We start from the raw sequence: 26,544 nt of genomic DNA on the forward strand, positions 1-26,544 counted from the left end.
GCTTGAACATGTTGCACGCCCGTCCAAGTAAAATTGTGGAACGTAATGATTTATATTCAACAAACATCATCAGCCTTTTTGTATTCATGCAGTGGCATCTCATCTAAACAGCCACCATATTAACCTCTATACTAATATGCCAAATCATTCAGCAGAGCATTCATTAGGTAAGCGCTGTTTTGTGCCACACCAGTGCCCATGTTTCTTTGACCGGCTCAATTTGATTTTATTCAGTAGCTGTTGACCTTACACCGAGACACAGTATATAAACACATTCCTTTGTGTCACACAGCCCATTTTAGCAGTGCCATCAGCTCTACATTTGTATTAATACATTATGTGACTGCTTATATGTAAGGACAAACGGACAATCGCTGCATGCATATGAATAAAAAAAGATTAGTACTGCTTTAATACCAGCATCCACACTTCAAGTAGAGTAGTACCACCAAATGAACAGCACCCACGCATGACATGTTAATGCGTGTAATGGAGAAGGGGCCAGGCACTGCTTAGTAACACTACTGGGATTGTTTTCCATTCTCATAAGCTCTCTATACCTCTCTGTAAACCAACATGAAAATACATTAGTGTGTTTACTACTAATGTGTGAGTATTTTTTTGTGTGAGTATCATACTGCCATTTGTATCTGCCATGCTTTCAGGAGCAGCTATTTGCGTCAATGATGAAGCACTCAGTACCTGGCCTGTATACCCGTTCGCAATTTGGTGTTGGGGGAATTCTCTCTCTCTCTCTCTCTCTCTCTGTCTGTGTGTGAGGTCTTGGAGAAGAAGGCAATGTACATCCTCTGTATAAAGGTGAGGCAGTCTGTGGAGGCCATGACAACTTTGAGGAGGTTTTTTGGCCCAGGCTCCTCCGCGAAAGGCTGTGGGTGGTGGTATAAGCTAGCGGTTGCTGAGCGATAAGCTGCCGGCTGACCTCCAGTGGAGGATAGTACATGAGGTGATAGAGGATAGTACATGAGGTGATAGAGGATAGTACATGAGGTGATAGAGGATAGTACATGAGGTGATAGCCACGGACAGACACAAGGCACACATTGATCCTGACCATGTGGAGGGTTGTCTCTTCTGTTCCCAGACAAAACTTTTTTTTATTTTATTCATTTGTTCAGCGTCTCGGGTTGGTGTACTCCAGGACCAGGATATGTATGCACTTCATTTAGCGGAGAAGTTCTCTATCCGGGGCGAAATACCCGGAAATGATCACACCCTTTTTTAAATGGCCGCTACTTCAAACAAGGCTCTATCTTCGAAACTGTGCGACAGATTTCCTGAGGTGCTCAAAATGTTCAGAATGCTCATGTTTGAATACTCATTAGACCATATGCACACGGCGGTCATCTTTCCACAAGCAGACAAAATACCGTCTAATTGTATTAAATTGCGTCAAACTCACCAACATTGCAGGCTTGCAGCTGTACGAAAAGCTTGAATGATCCTCTTTCTATCTGCAAAGTGTTTGTTTCATAAAAATCCACCGTAGGCATGTTATGAGCTAGTACTTTATGTCAAGAAATTCCTTGCAGGTGATTGTTTTCCAAGTGTTGGAGTTTGGAAGCGCTCACTTTCAGTGAAGCAACATCCTGCTGCCTCCTACATTATGTGCAAATTCAAAACAGGTGGTACGCAGGTCCGTTGAGTGATTATCCAACGAGTCCTTCCAACATAGATTTTTATTAAACAAACACTTTGCAGATAGAAGCCGAATTAAAGCTTTTCGTACAGCTGCAATGTTGGTGAGTTTGGTGAGCCCCGGATAGAGAATTTCTCACAGTTCCTAAGTGGTTCGCAGGGGTCATATTAGCCAAGAACAGTGGAGATATTCTCCGCTAAATGAAGTACATACATATCTTAGCCAGGTCCTAGAGTAGTGAGGGTGTTTGACTTGCTGAGGGGGCAGGTTTATGGTGTTGGGGGAGATCTTTTCTTCTCAGCTTTTCAAGTACACAATACCCAGTGGCAAAAAAGGGTGTTGTTCACTGATAAATGTCATATCTGCAACTGCAAAACTGGCCATTGGACTCAGGAGGTGGGCTGTGTGGACACTGTGCTCATACTGACTGGACTGTTAAAGGCACGGCTCGGGGCAGAACATTCCTACGTAATGGTGGACAATCTTGAGGATTTCTGTGTAAAGTGTCCATTGTGCACAGGGGGTGATGATGAAAAACTGCTCTTCTCTTTCTGGCTCTCGAGGCTGGGTGTGTTTCTGTGTTTTTATCCTTTTTCTTTGGTTTGCAGATAAGTTAGTCATGTAGTTGAGGTCATGTAATGGTCTGTATTACCCGGCAGTACATCTCTCTGAATATAATGCCAGGACCACAGGCACATTATTTTAGGGAGGGGGAGAGAGAGAGAGAGAGAGAGAGAGAGAGAAGCTTCACCCAACTCCGTGGCTTGGGTTTGATTATGTTTGTGCAAAACAAAATTACCATAATGTGAAAGTAGTTGATTGAGGCCCTTAGATGTTCGAATCTGTGAAATCCCTGGCTTGCAGTCCACTATTTGAACTCGGCTTTAGTTTGGAGATTGTTTGCCTGATGTCGTACGTGCGTGCGTGCGTGCGAGCGATCGTGCACGCTAGCCAGACACTTCAAGGTATGATACGAAGCGTTTGCACTTCTTGGCAGCGTACTAAGCAGGGAGGACAGCTGACAGAGCGGACATCAGCTGCTTGATGAAATGCAGTGGTTGAAGGCAGCAGGCTGGTCATGGGTGATGCGCACGCACTCACGCACGCACAATGGATCTCGTATTTTTTTTTATTGATAACGAGCACCTTATCGATCAGGCTTATCGAGCTGGGTTCTTATCGAGCCCACTATCGAGCATTTTCTATTATTTTGTGGAAACACAAGATACCGTCGCTCCGTCACTCGACTTTGACATACTAGATCTGCTTATATGGAGCCTGCCAGCAACTCTACATCTGACCTCACTGACACCAGATTAATAATTAACTCCTGCTTCTCAACTGCTGAATTAAGAAGTTCTGTTGTTTCAGCGTGATTTACCCTCAGGGCGTCTTACTGGTTATATCAAATAAATAAATGGGTATACTGTCAGAAATACAGTATGACCTGCTTTGTGTGTTGTGTGTGTGTGCGCGTGCGTGTCCACGCACCACTTCTCTGGGCATGTTCTAACATGATGCATAAATTCATAACCAATTTTACAGCACATTGCCTTTGCTCCACTCCAAATAGAGGCAGACTACCAAGCATGTGCACCAGACCAAAAGAACAACTCAAAACTTTGTGTGCACTTTTCTCTCGCTACAACTTTTAAGTATGAGTCAAATCTTTATGGGCCAGACAAATCTCTCACAAGTTATGCGTTGTAATATTCATGAAGTCAATATACGGGGGCATTTCATCAAGGATCGCTTGGCATTTGCCAAGAAATGGTGACTCCAGTCTATAGGGAAGGGGGAAGGAAAGAACACTCATTCCAAACCATTTATAGAGAATGTGAGTTTCGGTGCAAAAAGGGATTTTTCTCACTAATAATGGTTTGTTATTTTTAATTTTCTCCCCAATTTAGTCGATGCCAATTCCCCCATGTGTACTGTGGACACTGTTGCTGCCAAGTCCCTCACTGTTGGCCCGGGGAGAAAATAGACGACCACATTGTTAATGTCTGTCAGACACCTCGTATCTCCATATTTCATGATTTTACGTTTTCTCACAAATTAATGACCACTATTGTCGTATGACAATTGACAATTGACAAAAGCTTTTGGGAGAAAAAAAACGAATTTATGTGTACTGTATACATTTATCACTGGTAAGCGGATTTATGAACTGTCTATAGCCCTCCTCTGAGACACAGACCGAGTAGACAAGAATTGTACCATATTATAATGAGAAATAGTGAGGACCAATTACATGAAGAACTGGGTGAGGTCGTCCTTTAAGTTATTTGCGTTAAGGGGTGCAGGGGGGAAAGAGTGAGTTAATGTGTCCATATTTCATATTCACTCACAGTGGCTGTTTGGGTACAGGCTTTAGTTCCGACATACTATTGATCCGAAACCTCAAACCCCTAAACTAACCATAACCGCAAGCACGGAGCAGCGCATGTCGGAGCAGCGCATTTTCGCATCGCATCGCATGTTTCCGCGCATCGGACCTCTGGTGTGTCGGATCTGCGCGTGCACACCGGCTGTTTTACTCTATACATAATTACTCTCCTGAGGGCAAAATGACAGATGTGAGAATATGATCAGTGGATCACTAGACAAGCAACATCTTTGGGAAGTCAGTGACTCAGCGTTGGGTACCTTTGCTCCCACAGACAATATTGTATGACTTCCACCGTGCCTGTGTCATAGCTTAGGAGGCAGCCAATTGGCTGGTGGCATTTAGGCGGCTCCCATTGGCTTAGGCGGTGTTTAGTGGCATGGAGGGACTCCCATTGATGACTAGGTCGCTTACATTTCATGAGCTTTCATTAGTCAGGTTTCACCTGACAAAACGACGTAAAAAAATGATCTCTGCACCGAGGGCCAAAGGATCAAAAGACGTCAAAAGACGAAAGGCCAAATTGTATTCAAGCAAATACTTAAAATAAAGTAATTTGCAATGACTTTACTTTGACTTTTCATAATAGTTGAAGGAGATATGCATATTATACGCGGTCCACCTACTCACTTCTTTTAGTCATTATGGCAATTAATTAATTCCCCACACATGTCTGTATAGTCTTGCCACGGCTGGTCGTACTGGTTCATCTGCCAGTGAGGAGACCCCAGTGGTGCTTCCTCACCATTCAACACCGTCCGTAGTAGTCGCCACCTGACCTCCTGCCTGTGAACATGGCAATTTTGTAAAGCCAGATTCACAGCGGATTGGTCAAACCCCCAGTCTCCACGATGGTGGACAGGAATGGGCAGAGGGCCTTTTATCAACACTCTTTGTTTAATACAAAATGTGAGTATGATGTACAAATCAGAAAAATGCTGCATGTTGTTAAATAAGGACCCCGGGCTAGAGACAAACAAAATGGCACATTTTTGACATCCAGAAAAGCTTATACTGTAGATAGGATTAGTTTACATGGAATTTCTTTCCCAGTGGCATTTCACAGTATAGAGCCACACTACATGTCGCAGGGATGCATGTTTTCATGCTTTAATGGCAAGGTTGAACAAGAGGAGCATCCTCTTTCTTTACCTTGCTCTCTCCCATCACACACACACATACACACACACACACACACACACACACACACACACACACACACACACACACACACACACACACACACACACACACACACACACACACACACACACACACACACACACACACACACACACAGGGGACATGTTCCAGTTTGATTTGCAAATTGAGCTCCAGAGGCTTTGAAACGACAGGAAAAACACCACTAGCGGCCAACAGATCAAACGAGGAAGAAAGTAAGGGAAGGGGGTGGGGTGGTGGGGCGGGGGGGGGGGGGGTCTGAGAAAGAGCTGAGATATATAATAATGTATGTGAAGTGACGCGCTATATGCTTGTATGTCTTCTATTTTTGAATGGGCAAGACAAAGTATCAAATATGGTTGAAATGATTGTGATGCTAGATGAACAAATCCCCCCCCCCCCCCCCCCCCCCCCAAGGACCCCACTATATGAGAAGAGAACCAATGGTGTGTAGTGTCTCTATGGGGGATAGCCATGGGAGATGTACATCCTTTGGTGTCATTTTGAGTGTTGGACATTAGGCTACATCAACATTACAAATGTGACGGAAGTCAAAAGATTTGACCACTTATGCCTATCATGACTATGAGTGTGAAGTAATTCAGTATAGCACATACACACAAACACACACACACAATTCACTCCCGGTGTCACGGCACCATCATTTACAAACTCCTCTACAAACTCCCCCAACACATCGCAGCGTCGACGAGACACATTGTGGAACTTGTAGATTGGCTATTTTCAGTGCATGGCACGAAGCACAACCAAAGTAGGAATCAGGCTTTAGAGGCCAAACGGAAGGCGTTTGAAGTAGAAGTCAATTCCACCCACCTTCTCCATCTGCCTATAATTATCCATCCCTTTTTACCCTGAGTCGTTCCCACAGTGTCTCCGTTTCTGTCTCTCTCACTTTTCCTCCTTCCACTCTGAAGGGCAGCCAGTGTCCAAAACCAAGCCTCCATAAAAGCATCAACTCCCAAAGCACTATGGCTAAACTCCACCGTGTCAGCAGTAAAGTTTTTCATTACCGGCGCCTGCCTATCTCACTCTCTCAGTCCTCACCATCCTGTAGGGAGTGTCTAACACATCCTTCTCTCACACCTTCTTTTGATATCGCCTCCCCTCCGTCTGTTTTCTCGCTAAAACACTGCATGCACTTCACAATAACTACAGAAGCGATACATATCCAAATTTAAAAGGAAGCAACTCCAGCTACATAATTTAAGATGAAATTATTTAAATATTCTAATTACAGTCGACTTTCTTTCAATCAACACCTTTAAATCTGGGGCTGGAGATGACTTGTTTTCCACCTGTGTATGATGCATCGATAATGACATCTAAAGAGTGATGGAAACGGTGACGCCCGTTACCTTCCACCTCAAGGCATGGTTGTGTTTTTGTGCAGAAATACATACACCCACCAACATAAATTCAAGTTCAACCTCTCATCTCATTTAGGGTCTCAGTGAATCAATATGCAAAGAGATGTATGCCAAAGAAGCCGCATAAAAGGTTGTATTTTCTGTACTTCTACTGAGATTTTGTTCAAGTATACACGTACAAATATTTGTATAGCACAGTTCAACAAAGCAATTCAAAGTGCTTTACATAATATTAAGACTAACAGTCTTACATTAAAATAAAACTAAAACTAAGAGATGGTACATAAGTGTATACTGCAATACAATGCAAAATACCTTTATAGCAGATATTGTATTGTTTACTGTTTAAATTGGCATTTCTCCAAGAATGCTACAGTGCTGCTTAGCAAAGAGGATGAAAGCTGAGGATGAGGTGTATAGCAAAGCATTGAATGTGAGAGAGCAAAGAAAGGTGAGAAAGAGAGGGTGAACGAAAAGGATGTATGAGTGAGAAAGGAGAGGGAGAAAGACAAATGTGACAAAATATATATTGTCGCTGGCATGCATAAAACTTGTATCTCCATATTTTCTCCATCTTTTTATGTTATTTCAGAAATTAATGGTCTATTTTATACGTTGTCGTATGACAGCGTCGGACTTGCACCACAGTCACAACAATTGCCAATCTACAAGCTCACAACGAGTCGTGATGGGACACATTGATCGAGACTAAATAATGACTATATTTTTAACAGTTTTGGACATGGTTTTCACCCGACGGTGACAATCACATACGGGTTTATAAACTGAAGCAAGGCGGACAGAATAAAAAGGCTGGTGGTGGATGGCACACTGAAAGAGATGGCACATGTAGATGAGTTAGACACAGATGGTCAGGGTGAGAGATAGTCAGAAGGTGAGGGAGACTGTTTTCCAATCTCGCCTGTAATGAGAATGCTTTAGGGCTATATGGGAAAGCAGGGAAGCGAGGCAGAGATGAGTTCATTCTGAGCAATAAAAAGGAATCATTTGCTGCGGTGGGGGGGAGGAGATATCACGCTACGGTTGAATCAGGGTACACTTCACTGCAACACACCTAGATACACACACCATCAGCAGCAAGCCTATGAACCTCATCTCCACTGAGACATCATACAGAGCAAGAGAAAGAGAGTAATTTGTTTCATGATATAGACTGTATCTATATGTGACTGTTAATGAGGGAGGGGGTATTCTTTTTTCTGCAAGCCATAGACAGTTGAACGTTAGTGGAGTTTAAAGTGATTCACTTCAGAATGACTTCAAACTAATGGAAGAATATACCAGTATTTCAAATGCTTATCCAGACCAAACGGAGCGGAGGAAAAGGTACTGCAGAACCCTTACGTTGCCGATCTTTTCATTGAAACGTGCCCTATGGTTTACATGAACCCTGCAGCGTCCCTTGTTTTCAGCAAAGAGATACGGTGTAGGGGGGAAAAAGGAGGGGGCCAAAGTATACGCAGATACAGTATAAGCACATGCCAAAGTATACGCGGATACAGTATAAGCACATGCCAATGTATACGGGGTTACAGTATAAGCACATGCCAGAGGACAACAATGTAATACATGTACAGCTGTGCATGCATCTGCGGGTATGGGTGTATGGATGACAGTGAACTTGATGTTATTCATGCATCTGAAATTGGCCCTCTACATGATATCTGCAGTGAGTGAGTGAGTGAATGCATGCTTATGCAGTGGCTAGGGGGGTGAATCTTTTGGTAACCCACGATTCCATTTGATTAGGATTCTTGGGTCACACAAAATGTACCAAATTGATCCTGATCTGTACATACATTTACTGTGTTTGTTTTATTTTGCACTTGCTTTGGAAATGTATGTCGGTGCCAAAATGTGTGTGTGTGTGTGTGTGTGTGTGTGTATGTGTGTGTGTGTGTGTGTGTGTGTGTGTGTGTGCGTGTGCATGCATGAGAGGGAGAGAGACACACATAACCCCTAACTTCCGTAAGTGCTGTACTAATAGCACTCACTGTTCCTAATCATTGGGATGGGTAAAAGCAGAGTACCAAGTGGGAACCAAATTAGACATAGATATATTGTGTATAAGTGTGTCCAAACACATTCAATTAGGACAGAGTCTGTCTGAATTTCTTTCCGCTCCATTTTAACAGCCAGAGACTGACATAGGCCACTAGTGGCAACACTGTGTTTTCCCACTAGTTGCAAGCTGGGAAGGCAAGGAGAAACATTATCTGCTGAATGTTCTATATAAGGAACGGCCAGGAGCAGGGATCATATTTTCCCGTCTGTCTGTCTGTACGTATGTCTGCGAGCAGCGAATCTCTAGCACTGCTGTAATGATCGGCATGAAACTTTGCATACCAGTAAGCCAAGGAAGAACCGGCATCCAAAATATATGGATGATCGACAATCATCAGTTTCCCTGATTGGTCAGTCCAACATATCAGCCCTGTAGACTGGCCAAGCTTTGCATGACCGTTATGCCACTGTACCATTAAAAGTGGTAGCAACTCTCCTTTTTACAAAGCAGGATTTCGCCGTTATGATTTAACTGCTTCTGTGTGCTACTTCCTGCGTGAAATGTTTTGCTGGACGGTGCATCTCACAAAAGGACAAGAGATATTCAACCATGCTGCTGTGGCAGTGGGGCGCAGGGTGTACTCCTTCGGGGGGTGCTGTGTGTACAACACAGATCAGATTGGTGTGCACATCTTTAACACAGTGTCTTTACGTTGGATACATTTTACCCCTGTGACGAGAAGAAAGTTTCCCTGAGGTTCCCTGCACTCGATGGGGCCACACAGTTGTGCTCATCAAAAACTGCATCTACATCTGGGGTGGGATTCATCTAGACACAAGTACTTACTGCAACGTGCTTTATGCATTTGATGTCGACACCCACAGGTGGTTCAAGCCGGAGGTTTCTGGAACTGTCCCAGAGGCGAGTGATGACCACTCTGCTTGTGTCTTGGGGGAGGTCATGTATACATTCGGGGGATACAACCGGGTGACTACGTACCGATGTACTAATGACATCCACAAGTTGGACACCACCGCAATGGCCTGGTCTTTAATTAATACCAGGGGTACCCCGGCGCCTGTTTCAGTATGTCACTCTGCCACCGTCATCGGGACAAAGATCTTTGTATTTGGGGGCCAAGGAGACCGACTAGAGGACTACTACAACAAGATCACAGTGTTTGACACAGAGACAAACATCTGGCTGAGCACACCTTCTGCAAAGCTTCTTCCAGAAGAACACAGAGGTCATTCAGCATTTGCCTACAATGGAGAGCTGTACATATTTGGTGGTGAGAAACTGAACCGGTGTTTCAGTGATGTCTGGAAATTCAATCCAGAGACCTTTTCCTGGAAGAAGGTTCTGCCCATGGGGAAAGGCCCATGTTCATGGATGTACAGGATGTGCTGTTGCATAGTTGGAGATCGTATCATCCTCTTTGGAGGACACAGATACATATATATACCTGATAATGACCTGTACATCTTAGACTTAAGTCCTAGTCTGAAGACATTATGCAATTTGGCTGTTATTCAGTACGGTCTGGATCATTCAGGGCTCCCACATGATGTCAGGTGGGAACTGGCAGCCATGACTACCAACTGCATGACTGCAACCGAAATAAAATAAAGTGAATGTGCTGCCAGACAGCACAGACCTCAAGAACTATAGGCCGGTATCACTCCCTTTCTTTCTTTCCAAGACGCGTGGGTGTGTTGTGTCTAACCAGCTACGTCTCCATCTCACAGAATAACATGTTGGATCCCAACCAGTCAGGTTTCAAACCAGCCCACTCCACTGAAACAAGCTCAAGGCCCTCCTCCAACTCACAGAAGCCCCCCTATGCTGCCATGGCCACTTCCTACTGCAGTACTGTTTTTTAGACAATCAGCAGCATTCTCTGACCTGATGGCTCTCAAGTGGTTCTTCTTCCCCCTGACTGGTCGGACCTAGCATGTTTCTTGGAAAGGTCCTCATCCTGAGAAACTGTTCTCATGTTGTTCTTTTGTTAATTAATTTAAGTTTTGAGGGGCGCTAGCTCTTATGTCCAGCTTTTGGTGTATGTGCACAAACGTCCTACACAAACATTAAATTCCCATTGACAATCAATGGACAATAATACTGTATCAGTGTCTATCTTACGTCATGATGATAAGAGCACCCCTCACTTCACACGGGTGTGATTTTTCTTGACCACAAATGGTATGAATGTAATTTAGATAGCATGTTGTTTAGACCAATGTTAGATTCTTTGTTGACCTGTTATCATTGAGGCAATATGTTGAGTTGTGAGTTCAATGATGCTTACTTTGCTAATTCAGATTTTACAAAAGAAATATACAACAAACAAAAAAGAGGTTTTCCACCAATGGCAAGGCTGCTGAATTTGTGGCAGTGTATTCAGACCAATCTGCATTCTGCTATGGCTAAAGTTAAGGAACCAGCTACCAGGCCTTAACTCATTTATCGCCAATCACGCCTTCTGGTCCGAACGCCCACATCGCCAGTATCGCCTTTTGACGCAGTTTTTATTTTATTTCAATTGATTACGGTTCACAACTGTGTCCTGTATGCGCCCTGTATAACACTCTGGTAGCGGTGCGATGAAAAACAAACAGGGAAAGAACTGAAATAAATTCTACTTTTATGGGGACGCAGTTTTTAGAATCGTAATATCTCGGATTCTTCTTTTTGGCTCGACAAGTTTGATTTGCGGCTCATTTCTCTAAACGTTATGATCCCCCTCAGAAAGTATGTTTGGGGTGTTTTTTCGTGCAGAAGGTAATGTCATTGTATAGAGACATACCTTTGACGGAGACAGAGAGTGCACAGACATGATGAAATTATTTTACAATATGGCTCTGCGTTACGTGAGATGAACACAGTATAATATACTGTGTTCATCTCACGTAACGCAGAGCCATATTGTAAAATGTAATTGTAATATTATTACCCAAGTAATGCAGACCAAGATATGCTACATACAGTCCACTACATACAGTGGGCACATACATACCATTGTATCCAAGTGTCTGGCTTTCACGCATGCACACTCGTGCAGTGCACAACCACAGCGCGCATGTATATTTTTGTGAATTTTTGAGGCCTGCCACACAATCATGCATATTGGTGAAACACTGCATACAGTATGTGAATGAAAGTTTACTCATAAAAGATAAACTGACAGTAGATAAGGCCATTCAGAATGCCAACCGTGTTGGCCAGAAACGTTTCAACAATGCAATCCCATATGGGATGGGCCAAAGTGGCATGACACGAAAATAAATATGTCATTCATTCATAAAATCACATCTGTGTGAAGTGAAGGGCGCATCACTTCTTTAAACAAACATTTAAAGTCCATAGACTTGATTTCTGAAAGCCAGACATTTAACGGTATAGCGGCCCTCAAAAAAGCGTGAAAAACACTTGGCTCCCGACTCTGAACTGTATTGAGTGAACTGTACTGAATTGAATCGGAAAATCCTCAAATGATCTGCTACAAACAAAATACTGTTTTTTATTTGATTTTATTAACGAAAAAAAACACAAAAAGTAAAAAAAATAAAAGGAGATAGGAGGTTTCTGGGCTAATTGAAAGCCTGAGCTATACTGGGCTACACAAGTGCAATACTCAGGTCAAAAACATGAGGTGAGAGAAGTGGTTATTCCCGAGCTGGCACTACTATTTCTGAAAGATACTGCAGCCATTGAGCGGAAACTACTTTACAATCAGGTACATCCCCATAATATGCTGTCCTTTGAGATGATAGCAGACACTGGATCTTCAGTTTCATTGCTGCCTTCTCATGTTTATCAGAGCTCATTCAGTGACATGCTCCTGTAGCGCACAGAGATTCCTCTGGTAATGGTAAAGTACTCATCACAGAGAATTCCAGTACCATGCCGGCTGTATACAAATGAATGGATGTTATGCTCCAGCCTCTTTTTACATTGGTTCACTGCTGCTGTTGTTGGACATACTGTATTTGAGACACATAAAATATTCTTTGTGGGAAACAAAGTGCCTAGACCAGGGGCAGACCAGGGGCTCTTCGCGGCATGTCCTTCTTCCCCACAAGCCCATAGGACCGGGGAGGGGGTTTTGAAACAAAAGTTGGCCAACTTGAACGAGCAAAACAGGCTTGACCAATGGGCTTGCGTGCATGGAGGTAGTTTGTGATGTACTGTAAAAGCATAAATAATGCACATGTTTATGGGCCAATGATGTCATCAAAGATCAAACCCATTAATTGGTACTCTATTGGTATTGTATTCAACTTTCATTCAAATTAGTGGGTGGGATCTTCTATGCCTCCAGATATAAGAGTGCCACCAATAAGTGCATTATCCATAAAAAACAGAGACTCAGGATGCACTGGTACGGTCTGCAATTGCCAACTGTATGTCCTGTCAGCAGAATGACAAGACTTCAAGAACGGCCCATGCACTGATGACATCAGTCCCTTTGCCTGAAGGACCTAAGCCAAAGCTTGCACTATAAATTGCCAGCCCATTGGAGACGAGCCCTGCTGACGGAACTATTTCCATGGCAGACTAGTATTCATCTTTCTCTCTATTCAGCTTCATGAGGTCTGTGTTTAAAAAAAGGAAACCCCAGCTAACGTCCTCTTTCGTGGAAAACGAGATATAGACACGGAATGGCTATATGCGAAGCACCAGCCAGTTTCCGTTTAACCCATTCTGACCTGAGATCAGATTCATACGAGGTTTCCACTGGACACACACTGGTCTGATTAACCCATTCTGACCTGAGATCAGATTCTAAAAATGTCAGTCGTTCTTCGATTATTAAAAAAATAGCAGACCTACAAGCTCGTATCGCGCCACTCGGTGGCGCGATATGAGCTTGTAGATCTGCTATTTTTCAATAGCTAAAGCATAACATGATGCCGACACCAAAATGGGTGCCCGGTCAGAATGGGTTAAGTCCCATGTTAACCAATTAACCAATTGTGTAAATATTTTTTTTAATATGTCAATTATTATCAATACTTATCAGGAATTCAGGCACATACATAACCTGCATTTGAAGTGGAGAAATATACAGGGAGCAGGTTTCACATGTTGGGATGCTGTTGAAACAGTTGTTGGAACAACATACTCCAACACACAAACACGCTTCTATTTGCCCAGTGATTCACATTGCTTCTGCGTCCTGTAAGATAACCTGCCATCAGAAGGAAATGTGCGGTAAAGAACAGAGAGAGAGAGAGGGGGGAAAAAAACATGCAAGCTTGTTTGTGTTCAAAGACCCGGGCTTGTGTCTACCCATGCATAAATATCCATGTGTGCATCTCACTGACAGCAACACCACAGTCCCTACATGGCTCTGCCAATGCTAATCACATTAAGGAGCCCCAGTCAGCAGTCACACTGTTCAACATCAGTGGACTAAACATTTCTACTGACAGCCAAAGCAAACGGGCATCTCTGGTTATATTGAATGAAATTCACATGACACCTGTGAAACCACTAAGCTGGCTCAAACCTAATGAGCAATATGGCAGCTGTGCCAAGTTGCTCATTATCTTTGCTTGGTGTATTTATCTTTATCCTATTTCAGCAGACGTGCGACAGATGTTGAAATTCATTGGGTGTCAACCTTTTAACGTGCCGGACAAATAGCCCCACAAAGGCTGAAGAAGCTTAATCAGAAATTGATTAGCCACCAAATTGCAGGCAAATGTAATGAAAATGTGATGGGCCAAAGTTTTCTTTTGAAAAGACTGAATGTGCTCCAAAATGAATAAAATTTGTTGTGGTTTACCACAGGTTTTGAATGGAATAATAATAAATAAATAGAAATTGCACATTTCCACAGTGGCACAGTGACATAGCCCTAATGTAACCAATGCCAGCAGGCAGAAGCTACATGGCTGGAGAAGCACCTTCACTTTCTGACCCATGTCGTAGAAACACTTGTTTTCCCCGTGGATTCCACGGGTCCAGACGGCTGCAACGGGCAGCCACACTTTGCAATTTGTCAAATGTTTTGTTTACCGTCTACTTCCATAGACTGACTGACTTTGCATTTTGGCTGGCTTTTCTAATTACTTTATTATTTTGTGCCATTTACATTCCCCAGCTCAATTTGTGTTCACACAAGGCATTACACATCATCAACACATGCATCACACATACAATGATGGATGGAGGTGGAGGTGCAGTCCAATAAGCAGCAGTGGTAGCGCCCCTCTCTAGTTAATAAGTGCGACCGAAGGTGAACTATGAAACCTTGCGTTTTACGCCACACCACTCAACGTCACGTCACGTCACGTCACGTCACGTCACGTCACGTCACGTCACGTCACGCAATCTGTCACTCACAATCGTCACTCAATCTGTCACTCACAATCGTCACTCAAGTCACTCAAACTGTCACTAACAATCGTCACTCAATCTGTCACTAACAATCGTCACTCAATCTGTCACTCACAATCGTCACTCAATCTGTCACTAACAATCGTCACTCAATCTGTCACTAACAATCGTCACTCAATCTGTCACTCACAATCGTCACTCAAGTCACTCAAACTGTCACTAACAATCGTCACTCAATCTGTCACTAACAATCGTCACTCAATCTGTCACTCACAATCGTCACTCAAGTCACTCAAACTGTCACTCACAATCGTCACTCAATCTGTCACTCACAATCGTCACTCAATCTGTCACTCACAATCGTCACTCAATCTGTCACTCACAATCGTCACTCAATCTGTCACTCACAATCGTCACTCAATCTGTCACTCACAATCGTCACTCAATCTGTCACTCACAATCGTCACTCAATCTGTCACTCACAATCGTCACTCAATCTGTCACTCACAATCGTCACTCAATCTGTCACTCACAATCGTCACGCACAATATCGTGATCAATAAGACATCAGGGATGATAGTAAAATCACCATACGTGGGGAAAGCCCCCATATACGTATTGTGACATTATTATTAATCATATGTTAACTATTAAATCTTGCGTTTCTTTGTCTCTCAAAATCCCCATAGATATTTGTCACTCAAAATCCACATACATGGGGAAGGCCCCCATATATTGTGCCCAGGTCTTGTGACATCACTATGACATCATCATCCCTATACATGGGGAAAGCCCCCATATATTGTGCCTACTGTAGGTCTCGTGACATCACTATGACATCATCAGGGATATTAAGCCCATATACGGGAATGTCCCCAAATATGGTCACACATTGTGGTATCACGTCTAGTCACGTCTCCAAGACATGCTATGTATGGCCATGAACCCTGGCCATGGCCGGAGTTCTTAACAGGCCCAAAAATTAAGGCCCGGCCCTACCTGGGCCCTCATCAAACCCTGTACATTCAAGACACTGCCCCCGCTGCCACCCTTAGATCTCCATATATGGAGCTGACCTGTTCTGACATTCCATATGTTGATCTGAACTCATCACACCTTGTACACTCAAGACACGCTCCATATACTGTATGGCCAGTGCACGCGACCTTGCCCTTTAGGGTCACTGCAGAGCAAGGGGGGGAGAGAGAGAGAGAGAGAGAGAGAGAGAGAGAGAGAGAGAGAGAGAGAGAGAGCCACACAATCACCAAACAACACAATTGTGTCATGAGCAGCACTGACAAAATACATTCTTCTTCCGATGTCTGGCTGTGTGGGGACGATGACAACAACAGCGGACAGACATTGCGAACTAGTTCAGAGAGTAACCAAGCTATTATTATTGTATAAATGATACAAGCACCAAGCAGCTTTAACCCGTTTGCACAATAGGTAGTAGCTATAGGCTCTATAATGATAATATGTAATCCAGGTCTCAGCAAATGACCGTACTGCTAGTATCCCCTGCATGCGTGTCAACAACATGCACACAGGGCACACAGCCAGCTGGAACTGGCAAATAGAATCTCTTTTTTCAGTTGAAACTGCAGATAGAGGATGTCCTCAACAAGCATGTTCATGTGACCGTGAGATTAATTGAGAGAAAACTGTATTTATATGGGTAAAGCAAAGCTGTAGTTTGTAATGGTACTTACTTGGTTTACTGGATCGATATCAGTATCGGTTGATATGACAATGTAAATATGGATATTAAATATTGGACCTATCTTTAGTGCTAATGGTGAATGGACCGTTTTACTGCTAGAATGTAGGGTTGGCTGAGGCTCTCAATGCAAAGCTGAGAGGCAAATGCTAAAGGCAAGATGGGGTGGAATGAATAGGGCAGGCAATGCATTTAGCATGGTGACACATTCATTATTAAAACATTAAGACATCCTGCCTTTCAAAAGCTTTATTTCCACTAAAGAGTCCATGCAATTATGAACCGCTCCCTCCCCGCCAACTTGTTTTAAGCATGAATGAATTATAGTCCAGCCACTTTTAAAATGAGCAATTCTACTGATCTCAATAACTACCCTTTTTATTTAAAGTTTCTGGTTAAGACTGTGACTAATCCTATTTGATCAGGTCAAATGCAGAGCACATTTCCTCATGGGGATCGATGAAGTGAATAAATCCTCCTCCTCCGTTACAACGAACAAGGGGATTTCACTTGTCCCTGGAGCAACTTTATGAAATGACTATTTTGATCTCCACTTCAATGTGGTCCTCAAGCATGAACCTTCTTTACACTCGAGCCTTCTTAACCCATTCTGACCTGAGATCAGATTCATACGAGGTTTCCACTGGACACACGCTGGTCTGACGAACCCATTCTGACCTGAGATCAGATTCTAAAAATGTCAGTCGTTCTTCGATTTTTCAAAAATAGCAGACCTACAAGCTCGTATCGCGCCACTCGGTGGCGCGATATGAGCTTGTAGATCTGCTATTTTTCAATAGCTAAAGCATAACATGATGCTGACACCAAAATGGGTGCCCGTTCAGAATGGGTTAAAGGAGAGTTCCGGACAACCCATTTTCTTACCGTAATAATATGATGACCATAAGGAAGTAGGGAAAAATAATAATAAACTCCATGCTGAGTGTTCCTCAGCGTTTTACCCACACGGCAGGTCAAACGCTAAATCTCGTCTTAAGTCTCGCAAAAACATATTTATTTGTTGTTGATGTTGTGGGATATAACTCCACAGGATATTGTCGTTTCCTGCTTACGCTGCATATCATTATTATTATTATTTCAACACTAACAGTGGTTCATATTTAGCTGTCTCAGTGAAGACAGACAGGAGACAGGGTCAGAACGTGGCAAGGTTCCACCCAGCCCGGGAATCGAACTGGGGACTCACTATAGCTGTCACTCAGGCATCAGAGCCAGTGTAGTACGCACCGTAACCTCAGCTATCAGCACCCCCCCCCCCCTCCCCCCCCCCCCTCGAGTCTTCTTGAAACTGTCACAAATGCTTTCAGTGCATAAAGTTGTTTTCATCGCAGAAAGATTAATGATGGTGACCAAAGCAACAGTACAGCTCCATTACTCGTTTTACTACTGTAGCCTGGGGTTGTATAAGAAGGGTGCTGTCGGCAATGTCCTCTAACCTAAAACAGGTTGTGTGGCATAAAATGTAGTGGCCTGCTGCTACTATCAGACAATAGATGTGTTGGCTGACACAGTCAATCCCTACTGTATGCATTGCTTATATCAATGATTTTAATCGTAGATCTTCATATAAATCTGCACATGAAACTTTCTTGTAATCATATCAGTTGGTGTTAGGTTGTTCATATTTGTCCTGGGACGTTCAGTTAAGATGTTACGAGTGACAATTCACCCACTCATTCGAAATGCAATACTCACTTCAATCAAGGACACACCATGCAATAAACTTTACGATGCCTCTCGCAGTCCACAGGTAGCTACCAAATAAATGCTGAAATATGGCTGTACACCGTGCCCTCTCCTTCAAAAAAAAAGCTAATAAATGTTGCCAAATGTCCCCAAACTGCCTGCAACATGAAGATAAGCATGTTACTGTATATGCCTATACAAAATAGAGTGATATAAGCCTTGAGCCATTTTAGTCCCCTTGAAAAAAATCACACCCGTGTGAAGTGAGTGGTGCAACTCCTTTTCCGATTCCGGCGTGCCGTCCCGCGTCCGAAACGGTTGAGAAATGACAGAGTTACCGTGTGCCGGTCCCTCTACTGTACCCTCTACTGTACTGCAATGTACTGTCACTGTACTGTACTGACACACCCGACATCATCATATATACAGTTAATATGTGCGTGTTAAAATGTGGCATCGACCGGGTTAACGGTGCCGGAGATTAGCTGGTAACAGACGGACGGATGGACACACACACACACACACACACACACACAATCCTGCAAACTTTGAAAGCCAATGTTAGCCAATTAGGATGGAATATGAAATATCGGACAGATCCGTCTTGAACACATGCCTATATAGATACTGTGTAACTATTTGCAGGCTTTTGGACAGAATCTGGAGTAATATCAAAAAATGTGTTTTACAAAAGTCGGCCTCCTGGTGGCGCTATAACAGTCCGTTCTAGAAAATTTGGGGCAGAGGTTCATCGTTGGCATCCAGGGAGTGTGTGTGCAAAATGTGGCATCGACCGGGTTAGCGGTCCCGGAGATTAGCTGACAGATGGACGGACACACACACACACACACACACACACACACACACACACACGGATGGAGTGCAAATTATACTCTCTCCCCATGCCTTTGGCCTGGTGGAGACAAAAATCTGACCATGAGATTATTCATGCATACCTCTTACTGTCTGCATCTTATAAGAGAGAGAGAGGGGGGGGGGGGTGGTTGTGTTTTTGTTTTAGAATTAATTTAAACTTTGAAGATAACTTTTAAGGCTGTACTATACTGTATTTCTTATTCTTGTAGACTTTAACTGTCTACGAGCCAGAAAGCATCCGAAAAATACCAAGACAGACTACTGTATATGTTTTTTTTACCGTCTTGAAACAATAGCTTTTAAGACTTTTATAAAACAAGATCTAGCAATATGTTGTTTCCCCATCTGCTTTTACAATACTTTCTGCTTCACAATTTACTTTCATTCGTATTCATCGTTTGTCATATTCTGTTGAAAAACAATGTTTGTTTTCTGTTTCTTCTCCAGTTCAGACAATGCCGCTCTACAGTATGTGTGCTGTGGTCCCTGTCGCTCTGCAGCTAACCTCCACTGTTGGCTTGGGAGGGGCACAGTATGGACAGCTACCCATGCCTCCTCCGAAACACATGGACACACCAGCCGTTGATTTTCAGCGAGACATTTCAACGGTGGAGTGTAATGCACACAGGTGTGTGCAATCTGTTATGGATATTGTTCATTTCCCTTTCAATTATTCGGCGTAGCGTTTTGTACCGATAACTTGTTTCTGAGTGATTACAATTGCATTAATCAAGAAAAGAGTATGACACATATTTGATCACATATTCTGTGATATAAAAATCACAGTTGAACGTGAAGTGAGGGGCGCCCACTGTATTTATATCGGCCACATGACGTCTTACGTCGTCATTTAGTGCCCTAAACAAGCATTAACCCATTCTGCACGGGAACCCATTTTGGTGTTGGCATCATGTTATGCTTTAGCTATTGAAAAATATCAGATCTACAAGCTCATATCGCGCCACCGAGTGGCGCGATACGAGCTTGTAGGTCTGCTATTTTTGAAAAATCGAAGAACGACTGAATTTTTTTGAAACTGATCTCAGGTCAGAATGGGTTAATCAGACCAGTGTGTGTCCAGTGGAAACTTCGTATGAATCTGATCTCAGGTCAGAATGGGTTAAAGTCCATAGACTAGGCTGCCAAACAATGTATGTCATAAGTCCTAACAAACATTAAAGTCCATAGACTTGGCTGGCTCTAATGTGCTCTAAACCAACATTAGGGTCCATAGACTTGGCTGGCTTTAAAGTGCTCTCAACTAATATTGTAATATCCTCATAGTCCATAGACTTGGCTGGCAAACGATTTATGTGCTCTAAAAAATATAATAATCCCATATGACAAACTTCAAAAGCCATGCATTGGAGTGGATAGCTCCCCTCTGAGGCTGAGTAAATAATATTAAGCCTCGGCTCTCATTGCCTTGGCATCACCCAGTGGCTCGATACGGAGGTCTCTTCCCTGTAATGTCCTCACTCCTCTATCCTCACCTGAACCAAGCTCAAGTCTGTCCACAAAATTGGCGTCATGCCAGGTGAATGAAAACGTACGTGAATGTAAGGAAATTGGTCAGGAGACAGACATTAATCCATTGAGACCTGAGAAAAGAGTCTTCTAAATCATGAGTTTTCTGAAAAACCTGTTTATATCAGTGGTTCTCAAATGTCAAGGATCCCCAAAACATATATATGTGGCCGCTGAGCCCCCACATAAAAGATGTTGTTCCAGGGACCTCCCAAAAGCAAAGATTTGAGTTAAATCCGTTAGATGTGAAAGAATATATATTAAACTGTTTGTGCCACATTTTCACGATAGAAAAAAAATAGCAGATCTACAAGCTCATAGCACGGCACTGTGCTATGAGCCTGAAGATCTGCTATATTTCAACAGCTAATGTTTAAAATAATGGTTAAAGTGATTAAAAGCTAACGGGACACAGATGCGTCCTCAGGTCTAAATAGGTTAACAGCAGATTAGATAGACAGACAGTCAGGCAGGTGTCCTTGTGGGAGATTCTCACGCTTAGCTAGCAATCAGGGTACTATACAGCTTTTTTTTATCCGTCAGGCCACAGTACAATCACTGTAATTAATCATTTTGTTTCTACCTCGTCTCCCTCTGTTCTAATTTGATCATATTGCTTAATTCATATTTTGTCGCGTGTTTGTATCTCGCGTTGAAAATGCCCACCTGCACCAGATGTCTTGATGTCATTAATTATGAGCTTGTAGATCAGCTTTTCTTGCCATGACACCGGCACACAAAAAAGTATTACACACACACACACACACACACACACACACACACACAGAGAGAGAGAGAGCTTGGCAATGGCAATGGCATCAGCTGCATGACCTGTCACAGAGAAGCGATGGGCTGTGGACTCATAGCTGTAATCATTGTGTTTTGTCTGGAGTGGAGATTGAGGGATTCTGGCAGAGAGCAGCAGAGCACAGAACCAATTCAGGCACCAGCAATGCGCCACAAAAACACATGAAATCGGAGGCACGCCGTCTCAAGCGAACTTGAGCCAACGAGAGACACCACCAAGTGAGCTAAAGCGAGCGCGTTGCCACGTCAAAGTTCGCTTGAGACAACTCAGCGCCGTCCGAGTTGCAGCCCCTCCTACTTGCATGCGGTCCAAATGAACACATTGAGCACTCCCTAATCCACTGACGTCACTCACTGGTGAAAGTATTGGCAGGTCACGTCCAGTCTACCTGCTGCACACACATACACACATGACTGACATACAGCCCATCTGGCATTTATTGCTAACGAACACACAGGCGGTATCTGTCTACTTACTGAACCTTAAGTTAGAAACAGCCGCACGCGCACGCACACACACACACACACACACACACACACACACACACACACACACACACACACACACACACACACACACACACACACACACACACACACACACACACACACACACACACACACACACACACACACACACACACACACACACACACACACACACACACACACACACACACACACACACACAGAGAACAGGGCGCAGCACAGAAATACTTTAATGTGCTACTTCAAAGCGGCAAATTAACAGCAGATAAGATGGATAATAACCATGAAGTTATTCTCATCTTACTGAGCCAAAATATGTACATCACACAGAACTACCATTGCTCCTAGCCAACATGGAAAGGCATTAACCCATTCTGAACGGGCACCCATTTTGGTGTCGGCATCATGTCGTGCTTTAGCTATTGAAAAATAGCAGATCTACAAGCTCATATCGCGCCACCGAGTGGCGCGATACGAGCTTGTAGGTCTGCTATTTTTGAAAAAATCGAAGAACGACTGACATTTTTAGAATCTGATCTCAGGTCAGAATGGGTTCGTCAGACCAATGTGTGTCCGGCGGAAACCTCGTATGAATCTGATCTCAGGTCAGAATGGGTTAAATCCGCAGCAGGGAATGAGGTACACAATACACATGAGGTACATGCAAATATAAGGCAGACAATGATTGTCACGGGGGAAAAAGGAGAAAAGGGCAAGGCCCATCACAAAACTGTGTGGTGACTTGAATGTGTCCTCCGGTATCTATTGTAGACTACATGTTTTTCCCTTGGTATTTTAGGGAGTAGTGACTCTTTGTTCTGATAACCAACAATAACGGTAGTGTTTTAATTGAGGTAATTTAGTGATACCACACTGACACATACTGTAATATATACTATGAATTAACGTTCTATCACATGTATGTACTTAACCGTTTCCATTAGAGATGACATCATACTTGTCTCTGACACTAGCAATATATAAAGGAGAGGCTAACTGTCTGTCTGTCTGTCTGTCTGTCTGTCTGTCTGTCTGTCGCCCATCCTTTATCCTTGATAGCAGGCATGCATCACTCCTCCATAAATGAATGCACCATGAGCGAACTGCAGTGTTCTGCTTGACTTGTTCCATTAATTCAAAGGCACTCGCGCACCTATATTATTAGCGTCACCCATCAGTGTGACTTGTAATAAACTGCACAGATGGTGTCCTCCCTTTCCCCCTGTCTGTCTAGTCTCACCCAGGCAGACCCGCGCAGCATGGATGCCTGCGCCACTAAGCCAAAGGGCCTGTCTCCAGAATGGCCCCTGGCTCATTACGATGCCAAAGTCATCAGAGACAACAAGGGAAGGAAACAAGCTCGCAGCTGCAGCACTCAAGCTTAATCCACTTTAAAAAACACCGTCCATGTAAAACATGCAAATATGCAGTTGGGCTTGGGGAGACGGCATGAGAAAAGGAGCTAATTTACGGCGTAAAAAAAGCTGTGTCGAGCTGAGGAAATTGGGGAAAAAAACATGAAGCGTTTGACCAGCCCGATGCATGCTCTCGGAGGGCCCCACCCTGGAAATATTTCGGATAATTTTACAACACATTCATTTCCTTATGCAGCACTAATCCTCTGAGCCTGGCCAATGAACTTCCCCTTTCTACCTCGTTTCACTAATTGAGTTTCTTCCTCGTCTAAGAAGCCGGAAAACAGACCTTGTCCTAGAGCTTGTCCCACTAGCATGTTTGTTATCCTGGACTAAACCCTTTTATGCTGAAAATGCACTTTCACTCGCAATTAACCCATTCTGACCTGAGATCAGATCATACGAGGTTTTCCACTGGACACCCACTGGTCCGATGAGCCCATTCTGACCTGAGATCGGATTCTAGAAATGTCAGTCGTTCTTAGATTTTTCAAAAATAGCAGACCTACAAGCTCGTATCGCGCCACTCGGTGGCGCGATATGAGCTTGTAGATCTGCTATTTTTCAATAGCTAAAGCATAACATGATGCTGACACCAAAATGGGTGCCCGTTCAGAATGGGTTAAAGACCTTTAAAATCTCTACGAATTTTGTTTAGCATGGACAATCTTCAATAATGTAATTTGCGCAGGAATCTAAGTACTACACCAGCCTTCATTCATTTCAATGATGAATGATAAACCTTAAACCTTTCAGAGTTAATCCCATAACAGCAAATAAGAAAACTGCCAAATGAATCCCCTATATCCCAACGCTATGCTCTACTGCTTTCTGGCTTGCTGAGAACACTACTACACAACACTAACACTATAATTCAAAGGCAAATAAGTTATCTTAAGCCACAATGACCTGCATCAGTACACACATTATACACACTATGCAAAAATGTAAGTGCATCAGATCTCTATATTAGGGGAACAAGTTCATCAATCCAGGGCAAGCAAAATGGTTAATGACTATAATATAGTTTCACTCTGAGAGCATAGAGAGTCAGAACCTATATATAATATGTGTAAGTCATAACACAGGGCAAAATCAAATACAGATACCTGATGAAGAAACGTCGTCATCCTTAAATAAATGTCCTGTGGGAGCTACACAACAGTGTGCGGACTATTTCTCCTGTACGTATCTTTTTGTTCAGTACCTGAAAGCACCTTTTTAGAGATGTGCGTACTTTCCTTTGGATTCCGTTTCCAAAATCATATACACCCACCTGGACACCTGGAAATAAATCACATGGATGTGGCTACATGAACCCGCCTGCAGTCCACCGAAATGCCTCTACCCACTCCAGCTGTACCATGCTCTGTTTTGGAAGGATGTTTACCTGGTCTACGCTAGTTTCTTTGAGGCACTACATTGTTTTCTTTGCACTCTACTTATGTGACACTTTACCCTGTTGTTTGATGACTGCAGTGAATGCATACTCTGCCTTATTATGATCTTGTGCCTGGAATCTGGAGTGTGCTAAATGCAATTGTAAGTTGTGAATAGTTCCTGGTTCTGGGCCCTCAAAAGCATTCTGGGTACACCCCTCTGACCACTTAACATGGCAGCCATTATGCTTTTTTCAGTGCATGTTTATTTTAATGATCAATCAATTGATTGATCATTCCGGCTTGGATTAATGGACCTAACGTAGCATGCAGTAGTTTTAAGTTATTATTTATCAGTATCACAATGAAAACTCACGGTACCTTGTTGTCGTGCTGAACTCCAACTAAAGGCATTGGATCTGAAACTATAGGCATCGGTCTCTTCATTTGGGTCCACCGGCCTCCTTCGCTATACCCTCCGTGTGCCCATGGGAACCCCTTTTGGTGTTAGCACTATGTTATGCTTTAGCTAGCGCTACGAGCTTGTAGGTCTGCTATTTTTTGACTGACATAGAATCATAGCTTTTTCAGAAAACTGTCAGGATATAGAAGACATTTTCAGAATCTGATCTCAGGTCAGAATGGGTCAATACATGTTTTCTATAGACAGTAATGAATAACAGTGGTTGTTCTTACCTCTAGTGTGGCATGAAGGGCCCCTCTTGCGCCCCGTGGATGAGCTGTGCGTGACATGCTGAAAGTGAACCATGTCCATGGTTGTGTTGGGCGTGCGGAAACTCTCCTTGAACCTCTGCATCAAGTCCTCCACTGCCTCCTGCTTAGCGTCGATGGCTGTGGAACAGAGACAAAAGTGAAAATGGCAGACATTTAAAATATGTCTTACACTTGAAAGTATACTCACACTTTTGAATTCCACATTTTAACATTAGGCCCTCAAAACATTGCGAGACGTATATCTACAAAAGCTTGCGTGAGCTTGTAAATCAGTTAAAGTGTGAGAACTACCGATTTTGCACGGCAACGATAAGAACAGAAGACGGCAAAGTCATACTCTGTATTTTGTTTTCTTCTGCTAGCCAAACTGCTGTACCATGTGTGTGCAGCATTATGAGCGTGTATTTAAAGGTGTGGGTATATTGTACATGTCCCTTTGTAAGCCTCAACGCTACCTATTTGAATGAAATGAATACATTTTTAGTTTAAACCAATCTGGATGTTAAAACAATTTATTACACAGCTTGGTTGAATGCTTGATTATGATTGGTCAGTCGCTGAATTCAGTGGTGTGTTATTTCTTGATAACAGACCAATGCCTAATCAAAGGCTCGGAGCATCTGGCTGCGCTGCTTGGATTTTATGCTGTACCCAACATGACAGCCATGCAATCAAACACACAAACTAAACATTGCTTTCAAGAATGTTTTTGAAAACATTTGAAGCGAGAAATAGACAATGCAGTACCCCAAAATGTATTCCATTTGATCAACACTCACTTCCGTGTTTCCGAGGTGACTCGTTGCACTCTGCGGGGCCAACTTGGAATACTTTCATTACCGTAAGCATGGAAATACTTTGTGTTGTTGTCACTTAGGGTTGTGTATTTAGTAGCCGTGTAA

The 26,544-nt window shown here is 43.2% G+C and overlaps 1 protein-coding gene across 1 annotated transcript in view; it reads right to left on the reverse strand.

Annotated features, from left to right (window-relative positions):
- The window catches only part of astn2 (astrotactin 2), a gene marked incomplete at its 5' end in the record, with an annotated part of 505,571 nt that overhangs the window by 307,338 nt on the left and 171,689 nt on the right, over positions 1-26,544 (reverse strand). The window contains one exon of the mRNA XM_083793933.1: positions 25,604-25,759. Coding sequence (XP_083650059.1) covers positions 25,604-25,759 — 156 coding nt within the window. The remainder of the gene's footprint in view (positions 1-25,603; positions 25,760-26,544) is intronic.

Source organism: Protomyctophum parallelum, assembly GCF_964188405.1.
Source record: "Protomyctophum parallelum genome assembly, chromosome: 21".
NCBI lineage: Eukaryota > Metazoa > Chordata > Actinopteri > Myctophiformes > Myctophidae > Protomyctophum > Protomyctophum parallelum.